This window comes from Budorcas taxicolor, chromosome 9 (assembly GCF_023091745.1).
Source record: "Budorcas taxicolor isolate Tak-1 chromosome 9, Takin1.1, whole genome shotgun sequence".
Lineage (NCBI taxonomy): Eukaryota > Metazoa > Chordata > Mammalia > Artiodactyla > Bovidae > Budorcas > Budorcas taxicolor.
The window spans coordinates 20,296,990-20,311,112 of record NC_068918.1 but is presented as its reverse complement, the minus strand read 5'-3'; the positions used below and the strand labels follow the sequence as shown (position 1 = coordinate 20,311,112).

General features: G+C 37.2%; 1 protein-coding gene across 1 annotated transcript in view; it reads right to left on the bottom strand.

Moving 5' to 3' along the window:
• The window catches only part of SERINC1 (serine incorporator 1), a 34,643-nt gene extending 20,848 nt beyond the window's left edge, over positions 1-13,795 (bottom strand). The window contains exon 1 of the mRNA XM_052645499.1: positions 13,673-13,795. Coding sequence (XP_052501459.1) covers positions 13,673-13,711 — 39 coding nt within the window. The 5' untranslated portion in view covers positions 13,712-13,795. The remainder of the gene's footprint in view (positions 1-13,672) is intronic.
• Positions 13,796-14,123: the final 328 nt, after the last annotated feature.

Here is a 14,123-nt window from a genome sequence, read left to right as displayed (position 1 = left end):
AAGATTATTACCTTTTTAAAGCAAAATAGCAAAGTATTCTGGGTGGTAATAACCAAGATGGCAGTACAGTTACTGGATGTGACAGTTACAAACAGGCTATAAAAGGAGACATTCAACTCCACTACTGTATAAATTAGAAACAGAATGGATATGACACAAAGGCAGTGTAATAAGTTAAAGATAACTACTATAAACCCTACAGTGACCCTACAGTCTAAAAATGCAAAACAGAGCATTACAGCTAGTAAGCCAAAAGGAAAAAAAAAAAAAAACTAAGATATTGCCAATTAATCCAAAATAAGGCAAAAACTAGGGAAAAGAGACCATGAACAGGTAGGATAAACAAAAAACAAATAGAAAGATGGTTGATTTAAGCCCAAACAGAATCAATACTCACATTAAGTATGAAGAAACTAAACACTACTAAATAAAAAGCATACTGTCAGATTAAAGAGTTAAGATCCAACCCTATCTTTTCTACAAGAAACCCACTTAAACAAAAAGACAGAACTGGTGGAAAATTATATATATACACGTATGGGTATATATGTGTGTCTGTGTATGTATGTATATACACACATATACACATAAACACACATACCAGTATCAGACAAAGTAGATTTCAGAGCAGAGAATTTCATCAGGAACAAAGAGGGCCATTTTATAATAAAAGACATACATGGAGATATAGGATATTCATTAAGCAGACATACAACATACAATCCTAAATATTTCTGCATGTAAAAAAGAACTTCAAAATGCATCAAAGAAAAATTATTAAAACTGAAAGAGTAATAACAAGTCCACATCTATGCTCTTTCATTAACTGAAGTAGGGAAAAACCTCAATATCCATATAGAAAACCTTAAATAATATCATTAATTGTCTCTGACATTCAGGGAATATTCCATCTAACCAAAGCAGAATAAAAATTATTTTCAAAAACACAGAGAACACTTAACCAAAAAAGAGCATATTCTGGGCCATAAAACAAATCTCAAATCTCAATAAATATAATCATACATGTTTTCTTGGCCCACAATGGAATTAAATACTGTTCAGTAACCAAAGGATTTATTTCTCCAGAAACTAAATAACACAGTCGAACTCACAAGCAGAAGAGGTCAAAAAAGAAACAGAATGAAAATAAGGTATCAGATTTTTGGAATGTACCAAAAGCAATGTTTAAAAGAAACCTACAGTTTTAAGTGGCTATGTTAGACAAAAAAAAATAAATCAATGACCAGAGCTTTCATCTTAAGTTATTAAATGAGCAAATTATAGCCAAAATAGACAGAAGATAAATCCATGAGGTAAAAAACAGAAAAGAAGAAAGACAGTGAAGCTAGTTTTAGAAGACCATTACAATTTAGAAACCTATAGTCAGACTGATCAGGTTAAAAAATAGCAAGAAAGTGAACATACAAATCCTCAGAACCAGAAATGAGAGAGAAGGTATTATTATCGATCCTGTGAGCATCAAAGGATTGATTATAAGAGAAAACTATGAGCGATTTTACTGAATAATTCAACAGCTTAGATAAAACAGATAAACTCCATGAAAAATCCAAACTACCAAAAATCATTCAATGAGAAATATATAAGATGAATGGTCCTGTTTCTAGTCAAGAAACTGAATTTGTAGTTAAAAACCTTCACAGGCAAAGATAGCCTCACTAGTGAATTCCATTGAACATTTAAAGAATAAACCAAACCAACTCTACCCAGATTCTTCCGGAAAACTAAAGAGGCAAAAAACTGATATAAAACCAAGGAAACAACATACTGATATCCTTTATGAACATTACAAAAAATAATGATAATAATAATCCCTAATATCCTGTCAAGTCAATAATACAAAAAGCATACCAAGATCTGTTCCATTTTCACAAATAAGGAGACTAGAATCCATGACTCCATCCTAAAGAAAAGAAAAAAGCAAAGAGATTCAAGAAATCAACAATTCTTCTAAGATCCATAAGTTATGTGAGAACACAGGGTAAGTCTCTGCCCCCTAGACTGAAAGACAGACAGGGAATCACCGCTTATTAGTGTCCACAAGTGGAAACTGACTTGGGAACCAGTGTGCAGGAAGGAAATCCTGAAAGATAACTGAAGATCTGCTGGAGCCTCATAGTGGACAAGTCTGAGTTAAAAAAACCAGGAAAACCCAGTTAAAGGGCCCTACAGATTTGTGAATTTTACTACTAGTTCAATCAGGTTCTCATAGTAAACATGAGAGAAAAATTCCTTCCAGCTTCTTGTAGGAAAGGAGAGATCCATTTTAAAATATATTAGAACACTTTTTTTCTGAACACCTGACCTTAAGAGAAACTAGTTAAATAGAGTCTAACTTATTTAGAGGATAAATAACCTAGGGGAAGAGAAGTACTCAACTCTAGCTATTCAAGCCATCCTCTCCCATTTATAGGGGGACGGAGGGGAGACTAAGAAACATTAGGAAGTAAACAATCCAGAGGCATAAGCTTGCTAAAAGACCAAAATCTAATCAGAGAATAATGGAATGTTTCTCTTTCACCCACACCCCACCCGGACACAATCAAGTTCCTTTTACCTGGGTACATAGTGTCTGGCTATCAGGAAAATTACTGACATTACAAAAGGCAAAAAACACAATCTGAAGAGACACAGCAAGCGTCAAAACCAGACGCAGCAGAGATGTTAGTTTATCAAACCAAAAATATAAAACAACATAATATGTTAAGGGTTCTACTGAATAAAGTAGACAGCATACAAGAAGCAAAAATGAAATCCTTCAAAAAAAAATAGGCTAGAAACAAAAAACAGTAGCAGAAATGAAAAATGCAGACATGGTTGAGGAAATAATTTCTGAGCGTAAGGCTGTATCAATAGAAATTTTCCAAACTGAAAAGCCAAGAGAGTAAAGACTGACATTATGTTCAACAAAATATCCAAGAACTGTCAGATAACTGCAAATGGTAAAACAATGTGAATATCACAAGGAAAAGAAATATTTTTTTAAATGACAGACTTCCCCCAAATTAACATCAGACATACACACCCCACCCTCCACAAAAAAAAAAAAACCACACACACACAAAAACACTACCACCAACAAAAACCCCTACACCTAGATAAATCGCTTTGAAGCCAACAGAAAATACAATATCCTGGAAGAAGCCAGAGGAAAAACAACTTACCTACAGAGAAACAAAGATGAATTATCAATATATTCAAGTTTTCCTCAGACACCATGCAAACAAGAGTAAAGTGAAATATTTTAGTGTTGAGAGAAAACAACCTGCCAACCTATAGTTCTATACTCTGCCAATTATCCTTCAAAAGAAGAAGAAATACGTTCTCAAATAAAATGGAAATCTGTTGCCAAACTCTAGACTTGCTTGCAAGAAATGTTCAAAATTCTCTAGAGGAGGAAAATAATATAATTCAGAAACTCTACATATAAAATTACTTTTATAAATAAATGTAAAATTAAAACTTACTTTTCTTATTCTTAGTTGAGCTAACCTGTTTGCTCAAAGTAAGAGCAACAATGTATTGTTACATATGCACATGCATGTTATGCCTATACACATACTTCTGCATACATGTGTGTAGACACATAGGCGTGTGTGTGTGTTTCATGAATGACAGTAATGCAGAAGGGACAGGAGACAGGAATTAGGATTGTTTTCCTATCATAAGGTATTAACACTAGCTGTAAAGTGGTATAGCATTATACTGAAGTGTGTAGTGTCGTAGTATGCTGTTACTTCAAAGTGGATAAGCTGTAAACGTATATTTCAAATTCTGGAGTGCTACGGACCGAAAATCGTATGATGAAAATCTAATGCACAAGGTGATGCTGTTATGAGATGGGGCCTTTGGGAAGAATTAGGTCCAAAGGGCAGAGCCCTCATGAATGAGGTTAGTGCTCTCATAAAGGAGGCAGGGAGAGCGCCTCACCTCTTCAACTATATGTGGACACATCAGCAAGCTGACATCTGTAACCCTGAAGAGGCCTTCACCAGGTACAAAAGATAGGCATGCAGGCGCCCTAATCTTGGACTGCCAGCCTCCAGCACTGTGAGAAACAAATTTCTGTTGTTCACATGCCACCCAGCCTGTGGTATTGTTACAAGAGCCCAAATGGACTAATAAATTGGGCAACAACCGAAAAAGAAGTAACACTTCATAAAAGTTAAAAGATGTTTAACTGATATGCTAAAAAGGGAGAGAAAATGGAATCATATACAATGCTTAATTTAAACACCCTTCTCCCTCAACACACAACAGGAAAAACAAGAGCAACAAATAGAAAACAGTAACAAATACGGTAAATACCAGTCCAAATCTATCAGTAATCACCTTGGAGTTCAGAAGCCTAAATTTATTCAATTAAGACAGACTGTCAGAGTGTTCAAAAAACAAGACCCAGTTATACTGTCTACAAGAAGGTCACTTTAAATATAAAGACACACAGAATAAAAGCAAAGGGAAGGGGGAAAAATGTAACATGTGAACACTAAATGAAAGGAAGTGTAGCTGCACTAGATCCAGGTAGAGCAGACTTCAAAACAAGGAAAGTTACCTGGAATAAAGAAAGACACTACGTAACGATAAAGGGACCCAATTCTCCAGGAAGATGTTATCAATTCTAAATATGTATGCACCTAATGACAGAGCATCAAACTGTGAATGCAAAAACCGCTAAAACTGCAAGCAGAAACAGATGACTCCACTGTCACAGCTTAAAGAGACTCCAGTATTTCTCAGAGATGGACAGGCTGAGCTAGCCGAAAATCAGTAAGGACAGCTGCGCTCACCACCAATCAAATGGGTGCCTGACGTCTACAGACCACTCTACCCTACAACCAGAGAACACACGTTCTTCTCCAAGATGACACGGAGTATTAACCGAAACCACACTGTTGACAATAAAACACACTATCAAACTTGGAAGAGCACTGACTGCTCTCAGACTACAAATCAACTAGGAATCAACAGCAAAATGGTAACTGGAAAATCCCCCAAATTCTTAAAGCAATGTACGGTATCTAAAATAAACACAGAAGCCAAAGAAGTCTCAAGAGAAATTTTTAAAAATCTGAATTAAAATAATAACACAGTTTTTAGAAACTTATGGGATGTAGTGAAGGCAGTGCTTTTAGGCAAATTTACAGCACTGAATGCATTTACCAGAAAAGAAAATCTAAAATCAATCATCTAAGCTTCCATCTTAGGAAACTAGAAAAAGAAATGCAAACTAAACTGAAAGAAAATAGAAAAAAAGAACTAGACTAGACACCAATGCAATCAAAGACAGAAAACAGAGAAAAACCAGTGAAAACAAAACGTGGTTCTTTCACCAATAAAAATAAGCCCCCAGCCAGGCTAACTAACAAAAAAGGTAACACAGATCACAAACGTTAGAAATGAAAGAGAGGTCACTGTAGGGCCTGTGGACATGAAAAGGATAATGAAAGAATACTATGAACAATTCTATGCCCACAAATTTGAGAACCTACATAAATGGAAAAAACTCTTGAAAGATACAAGCTGCTAAAACTCACACACAAGAAACAATCTGAACAGACATCTATTAAAGAAATGTAATCAATAATTAACAGCCTTCCAAAACAGCACTAGGCACAGGCAGGTTCACTGGTGAATTTACATCAATTCTCTACAATCTCAGAGAACACAAGTAGAGGGAATACTTTCTAACTTATTCTATAAAATAAGCATCATTCTAATAACAAAACCTGACAAACATATTATAATAAAAGATTAGCCTTTCTCATGAATAAAGGCATAAATTCTCAATAAAATATTAGCAAATTAAAGCCCAACAATGTAGGAAAAAGAATTACACACCACAACCAAGTGGGATTTGTCCCAAAAGGCAAGACTGGCTCACATTCAAATAGTTAGGACTCATGTAAATTACAGACTTTGGGAGATGATGATGAGTTAGTGTAGGCTTAGCAACTAACAAATGCACCTCTCTGGTGGGGAATGTCTGCAACAAGGGAGGCTATGCATATCGGGACACAGGGCATATATGGGGAATCTCTATCTTCCTCTCAATTTTTCTGTAAAGCTAAACCCGATTTTTAAAAATAGTTTTAAAAAAGCATACAAAAGGTTAATACACTGTAATCAGGTGGGGTTGAGCTCGGAGAAAGCAAATTTGGTTAAGCTTTTGAAATTCAATCAAATTAGTTTACCACATTAACAGACTGAAGAAGAAAATTACCACCAGGGCCATCTCACACAATGCAAAAAAGTAATTTGAAAAATTCAATACCCATTCATTATAAAACAAATTTAAAAACTCACCTAGAACCAGACATCCGGGAGTGTGAGGTCAACTGGGCCTTAGGAAGCATTACTAAGGACAAAGTGGAGGTGATGGAATTCCAGCTAAGCTATTTCAAATCCTAAAAGATGATGCTGTGAAAGTGCTGCACTTAATATGCTGGCATATTTGGAAAATTGAGCAGTGGCCACAGGACTGGAAAAGGTCAGTTTTCATTTCAATCCCCAAAAAGGGCAATGCCAAAGAATGTTCACTACCCCACAACTGCACTCATTTCACATGCTAGCAAGGGCATACTCAAAATCTTCCAAGCTAGGCTTCAACAGTACGTGAACTGAGAACTCCAGATGGACAAGCTAGATTTAGAAAAGGCAGAGGGACCAGAGATCAAATGGCCAACATCTGCTGATCACAGGAAAAGCAAGAAAATTCCAGAAAAACATTTCCTGCTCCACTGACTATACTAAAGTTTTTGACTGTGTGGATCACTACAAACTGTGGACAATTCTTAAAGAGAAGGGAATACCAGACCACCCGACCTGCCTCCTGAGAAATCTGTATGCAGGTCAAGAAGCAACAATTACAACCAGACTGGAACAACAGACTGGATCCAAATTGGGAAGAAGTGTGTCAAGGCTATATATTGTCACCCTGCTTACTTAACTTATATGCAGACTACATCACGTGAAATGCCGGGCTAGATGAAACACAAGCTGGAATCAAGACTGCAGGGAGAAATATCAATAACCTCAGATAGGCAGATGACTCCACTCTTAGCGTAGGAAGCAAAGAGGAACTAAAGAGCCTCTTGATGAAGATGAAAGAGGAGAGTGAAAAAGCAGGCTTAAAACTTAACATTCAAAAAGCAAAGATCATGGCATCCAATCCCATCACTTCATGGCAAATAGGTGGGGAAACAGTGGAAACAGTGACAGACTTAATTTTCTTGGGCTCCAAAATCACTGTGGACAATGACTGCAGCCATGAAATTAAAAGATGCTTGGTCTCTGACATCACTTTGCTGACAAAGGTCCATATAGTCAAAGCTATGGTTTTTCCAGTAGTCATGTATGGATGTGAGAGTTGGACCATAAAGAAGGCTGAGTGCCCAAGATTTGATGTTTTCGAACTGAGTTGTTAGAGAAGTCTCTTGAGAGTGCAAGGCGACCAAACCAGTCAATCCTAAAGGAAATCAGTCCTGGATATTCATTGGAAGGATTGATGCTGAAGCTGAAGCTCCAATACTTTGGCCACCTGATTTGAAGAGCCACCTCATCGGAACAGACCCTGACACTGGGAAAGGCTGAAGGCAGGAGAAGGGAATGACAGAGGATGAGATGGCATTACTGACTCAATGGACATGAGTTTGAGCAAGGTCCAGGAAATGGTGAAGGACAGGAAAGCCTGGCGTGCTGCAGTCCATAAGGTCACAAAGCATCAGACATGACTGAGCAACTGAAGAACAGAAAAAACTTTCAGCAAACAGAATATGCTCGACTTGAGGATACCTTTAATTATCTTGTAGATGCTATGATAAAAAGCATTTACAAAACAAAAAATAAAGTAAGACAAGAAAAATAAAGAAAAGTACATACTTTGGAAAGGAAGAGATAAAGCTGCTTTCCTTCACACATAATTGTCAACATGAAAAATCCCAAAGAACTTACAAAATACTACCAGAACTACAAGGAAGTTTAATAAGGTCACAGGACACAAGGTCAGTATATACGTATCAATTATACTTCTGCACACTAACAACAAACAATTGGAAAGTGAAACTAAACAAAAATACTTATAAACCTAGTAAAATATACACCAGCTTTCAAATGATGAAAATTAAAAAAAAAAAACTGATGAAAGAAGTCAAATATTTACGTTAATGGCATGATAAACTGAGTTCATGGATTGGAAGACTTCTCATTTAGGTAACAATTCTTTCCAAACTGATCTATAAATTTAACCCAAGCCCAATCATAATTCCAGCAGGTGTTTGGTAGCAACAAACTAGCTGCTTCTAAAACTTTTAGAGAAAGGCAAAAGAACTAGAATAGTTGAAACCAAAGAATGTTGAAAGAGTAGGAAGAATCACACTACCTGATTTCAAGATTAACTTGAAAGCAACACTAATCAAACTAGGGTAATTTACGCAAAACTATGGATACAAATAACAGAACAACAGAGTTAAGAAAAACAAATATGGTAAAGAGGCTTTTGCTAAAAGTGCCAAAGCAGATCAATACAGAAAGAACAATCACTTCTACTCTTTGAAAGCCATCACTATGAGAATGAAAAGACAAGCCACAGACTTGAAGGACATATCTGCTGGTGGGAATACAACCTGGTATGACCATCTTGGAGATAAACTTGAAAATTTCTTATAAGTCAAATGTACATTTACCGTATGATTTAGCAATCCCACTGCAAGATAGCTAGGTAAATAAAATAAGAAGTTAAAGACACACAAGAAAACTTTATAGGAACGCTAACAGCTACTTCATTTCCAAAATCTGGAAATGACCCTCAGCTGTTGGAGACAAGCTGTGGAGCAATGGAATCCAAGCAATGGAATACTATGTAACGATAAAAAGGAGACAAGCTGTGGAGCAATGGAATCCAAGCAATGGAATACTATGTAACGATAAAAAGGAAGAAATTACCAACAGACACCATAATATGAATGAATCTTAAATGAATTATACTAATTCACTGAGTAAAAGCAGCCACACTCTGAAGGCGATATGCTGTATGATTCCATTTACAGGACATTCTGGAAAGGCAAAACTGTGAAAAAAACCCAGGGGTTGTCCAGAATGCAGACGGCGTAACTTTTTAAGGTGACAAATGTTCTTTAGTGGCTACACAACTACATGATTTGTCAAAGCTCACAGAACCACACACTACAAAGTATGAATTTTATGTAAATTAAATCAACTAAAGAAAAATGACAAAAATATAGGAAAAATAATATGGAAGAAAAAAGACAATGTAACAAAATTAACTCATGTCTTTAAAATGGAGAATCCTCTAAATAAATGTAACAAAAAGGACAATCAAAGATACAATAAGAATTTCCTTAAAGAAATAAATCTGTATCTTCAGAAAAATCCACTATTTTCTAGAAAAATAAAAAGTGATAAAAAATTTAAAGTCAGACATATTTGGTTAATTTTAAAGATAAATAAAACTCTTCAGACACCCAGGCAGAAGCTGCTGATGATGTGTATATGAGACATGTTAAAAGGAAATGGCTACCAGGGCAGGGTAAGACAGAACATAATCCATAGAAATATCTCAAGTCCCGAAAGAACAGGTATACTATTATACCAGTCCACAATGTTTCTCAAGAAAGCAAGAGGCATTTTCAAATATGAAAAAATTCAGGGATTTCAACATTCATGAATTCTTTTTGAAAAAAATCTATTAGATGACCCAATTTGGTCAATTATGAGATGACACATAAAAAAAAACAAAACTGAGAGAAGCTATGCTTAAAAAAATAAAGAAAGAATGCTCTGAACTATGAATCCACTTAAGAGTAGAACAGTCGTTTTCCATCAGAATCACTGGAGAGAATATTAAACCACAATGCTGGGACCCAGTCAGCATTTCCAGTAAGTTTGTCCAGGATATTCTTTAGAAATGACTGGTTTAGTTCTAAGATTAAACAACTGAGGGAATTATGGTTATAAAACAGAACAGTCATATAAAAAATAATACAAAGAAATTCTAGTTAAAGTTGGCAAAATGAATATATGAATTACTTTAGAAACACCAATAAAATGAAAAATAAAAGATTTTTAACAGAAGGAATAAAATTAAAAGGTAAACAAATAAAAACAAAACAGAATAATACTGAGTTAACAGGTCAGAAAGTTAAATTCTAAATCATCAAAGGAAAAAAGTTAAGAAATAAAATTTGTACAGGATCATCAAACAGATCAGGGATAGGTGGTACCGCGTAACTCCGTAAGAGAGGCTGAAGGTAGAGGTGAAAATAAAATGATTGGTTGAATTCATTTTTTAAAGTGCAGTTAAGACCCTTATATTTCATTTCATTTCTTATACTGGCCAACTGAAGAGGATAAGGCAGGATTTTTCAACTATGGCACTACTGACATCTGGGGCCAAATAAGTCTTTGCTGTTGAGGGCTACCCTGTGTATGGTAAAACATTTCGCAGTATTCCTGCCTTCTATCCACCTGACACTCTTAGCACCTTATCCCAAGTTGTGACAATGAAAAGTATCTTCAGGCATTGTCCAATGTTCCCCCGGGGACAGCTGAGAACCACTGCTCTAGAAACATCTCTTGAGAGAACTCTTTCATAACCTCTCCTGATGAAGTATTTAACACTCAGCAATTCCTTTACTTTTCCATTCTTCTGTTAAATTCAGAAAAAAATATGTTCAGCAGCTACCACTCCTTAAAAAAATATTTATTTATTCATCCATGTGTATGCATGCATTGAGAGAGAAGAAACGTGGTGGGATTTTGTTGATGACATTTACATTTTGTACTCCGCACTGCTTGGCTATTTATAGCAACTATGAATCATTTCTACAAAATCAAGTCATTGCACTAAAAAATAAAAATCTAGCAAGAGACTGCACAAAATAAGCAGGCAGGAATCACAAGCTTCTTCTCAATTACTTAACATCTTGGGCAAAAAATGACAGTTATTGTATACAAAATACAGTGATTCAAAAAGTCAACGCTACTCACTGTTGCTGCTGCTGCTAAGTCGCTTCAGTCGTGTCCGACTCTGTGCGACCCCATAGACGGCATCCCACCAGGCTCCCCCGTCCCTGGGATTCTCCAGGTAAGAACACTGGAGTGGGTTGCCGTGTCCTTCTCCAATGCATGAAAGTGAAAAGTGAAACTGACGTCGCTCAGTCATGTCTGACTCTTAGCGACCACGTGGACTGCAGCCCACCAGGCTCCTCCGCCCGTGGGATTCCCCAGGCAAGGGTACTGGAGTGGGTTGCCACTGCCTTCTCCGACGCTACTCACTAGCATCATTTTAAGACTGGGGTGGGGAAAGCACTTAAGTAAGCATCAATTGCTGGTGATGCTGTAGCTACAGGATTAGGTGGCAGGTCCATTTGTGTTTATAAAAATGCTTAATCACCAATCAGATAGATAGCCATGCCTGAACCAAGGATTACGATCAATCTAATTCTAGACCACTCAACAGCAAAAACACAAAACAAAAAACCCCACAAAATGAAATTTAAAATATTAAACACTCCAATCTCTGTGATACACAATAGTATCACAAGTAATTTTTTACACTTTTTTCCATAGTTCAGACATTTTCTACCATTTTCCGAAACAAACAAAAAAATCTTTGTAAAAACTGATTAAATCTAAAGAAACTTGAGCAAAGAAAGAATGAGGTTCATTTTCACTCTGGCTTAACTGATCTAAGTTAATGATCTGAACACTTGAATATTTGACTAAATTTCAATATGTTAAAACCTCTAAGTAAATGAGCATATTGACTATTAAGATCATGGAAGGGATTTGTAAAATACAAGGCATATTCTCTTTTAATTGCTACTGAACTGCACTAAAATTGAACAATTCAGAAATAAAGAGACAGAGACACCAGGAAAGAAAGGGGAAAAAATAACCAGAATTGCCTAGAACCATGATGAGCAGCCTTAGCCACCTAGCCTCTCTAACCACCAGAGACCTAATTACTGGAAGGTAAGAAAGTGTTTCCTTGCTACCATCTTTCCAATGCACCTTCATGTTAACAGTAACTAAAAGGCTGTGTCTGTAGAACTGTGACTAAGTGGAGAACTAAGTTGTAAAAATTTTAATAGGAATGTAATTTTCCCCACATTGTTCAGTAAAACGATTTAAAACACACGTTTTTATTAATCCCCCAAATCTTTTTTTAACCATAATCGTCCTCAAGGCAAAAAAGACTGCTCATCACAGGTCTAGAAATTGAAAACAAAATGGAAAACGTGTATCCCTACTATATAAAGAACATGCCCATTTGCTAACTGGACAAAATCTGACTTTACAAATAGAATTACACAACATCTCACCCCCCTCAATTAAAACAATTCTATAATCATTTTGCAATACATTATTACCCTAAATATGCCTCTTATAAGATACTCAATGGTTTCAAGTAGATTCTCTACTTTCATACTGAGATAAAAATATACCAGCTTTGAAAGAAAGAAAAATATACCAGTTTTCTACGCCCAGCTACAAGGAAAAAGTGTGTGTGTGTAAAATCAAGACAATGACCTGGGTTGGAGTAACCTCTATGTAGCATTTTACTAAATTTAACATTTATAGTTCAAGCCACATTGAAAACTTTTTAAAAAGAGATATGCAAAAACAACAGAAATGCTACCTAATGTATATAATGGAGTCATCTGGGAAGTCAGACAAGCAATTATTAGAAATAGAATTTAGAAACCATGGGTTAAAGAACTAAGATTTGAACCCTAATATCTCGCCCCATATTACAAATACCTTTATTAACTGTAAAGTCAATTTTTGTCTATTGGGGGATGGGGGAGTGTTTATATCAAACTCAAATTTATTTGTACCACCCGAATCAAACAAATCCTGCCACTATAATGAAGAATGGTTTTTCACTCTAACAACGCTATCTAATCAAAATGCAACGTACACCAAATTAAAAGTGAGATATCGAATTACACAAGCATCTTTCTGTCAAAAAACAGGTATCTGATAACCACAGAACTGACCAGCTTTTTCAAACACATATTTGAGAAATACATAATTTTCTCATATCATTAAGCTCGAGGACTCACTTGCAGAGCTGGGACTATTTAAAAAGGCTGTAACTATATCAGTATTACTGCTGGGCTGCCCCACATATCCGTCATTTAACTGCAGTCTGCGCGACAGAACAAAGAGGCCTCCGGGGATGACAGTGCTGCAGTCTGAGGTCGCTGGGAGGAGATGACGAGAAGAGATGGGGTACTCCACCAAACGAAGCGGCCTAAGGCCTTTGCAGAAAGGGCCCAGGCAGACAGAAGACATAAAGGACAAAAAGGGGCCTGGAAGAATAGGGAATCGCCTTCACGAAAAGCGGGTGGGGGAGGAAAAACTACCAGCTCTCAGCTCGGAACCTCCCCTCCGGGTCACTCACTCATGGCCACTGCTCCTCGTGGCTACCCGCCTCGGCTCTTCCAAAGACTCAGGGCCGCGAAGATGTGGCGGAGTGGCCAAGGGAGACAGGGAGAAAACGGGGAAGAAAGGCCTCCCTGTTGGGTGGGGTAACACGGTCCCGCCGGGTCTCACCCAGGCCTGCTCGGGGGCTTTTCTCTTTCATCTCTCACGCTAGCACCCCTCAGGCCGCTACCAGCCAACTTACCCAGCTCGCCATGGAGCACAGCCCCAACACGCTCCCCATCTCCACAACGTCGCAGGAGCAGCGTATGGCAACAAGATGGAGACAGCACCTTCTCTCGCCTTTCCCAGCTTATTTACTAACTACAACCCACTTCCGGCGCAGAGCCCGCCCCGCCCCTCAGCCTGCGTCACTTCCTTCGCGGCCTGGGCCGGCAGGGGGAGGGCATCGTGCTGGGTTCCGCACGCGCCGCCCTGGATTCCTGGCCTCTGTCGTTCCGCGATAACTCTTCTAATTCAGCTGGCAAAAAGCGTCTTGTTTTCCCACTTTCGCACTTATGTTCTCGATTTATTCCTGAAGCCCACTTATTTCTATTCATTTGGGTGCTTCCAATTCTATCACTGTTAGCGGTTGTAACATGTTAATACCTTGTCCTGTTAGGATGTTACAAGAAGTTTGCACATTTAAAATGTGT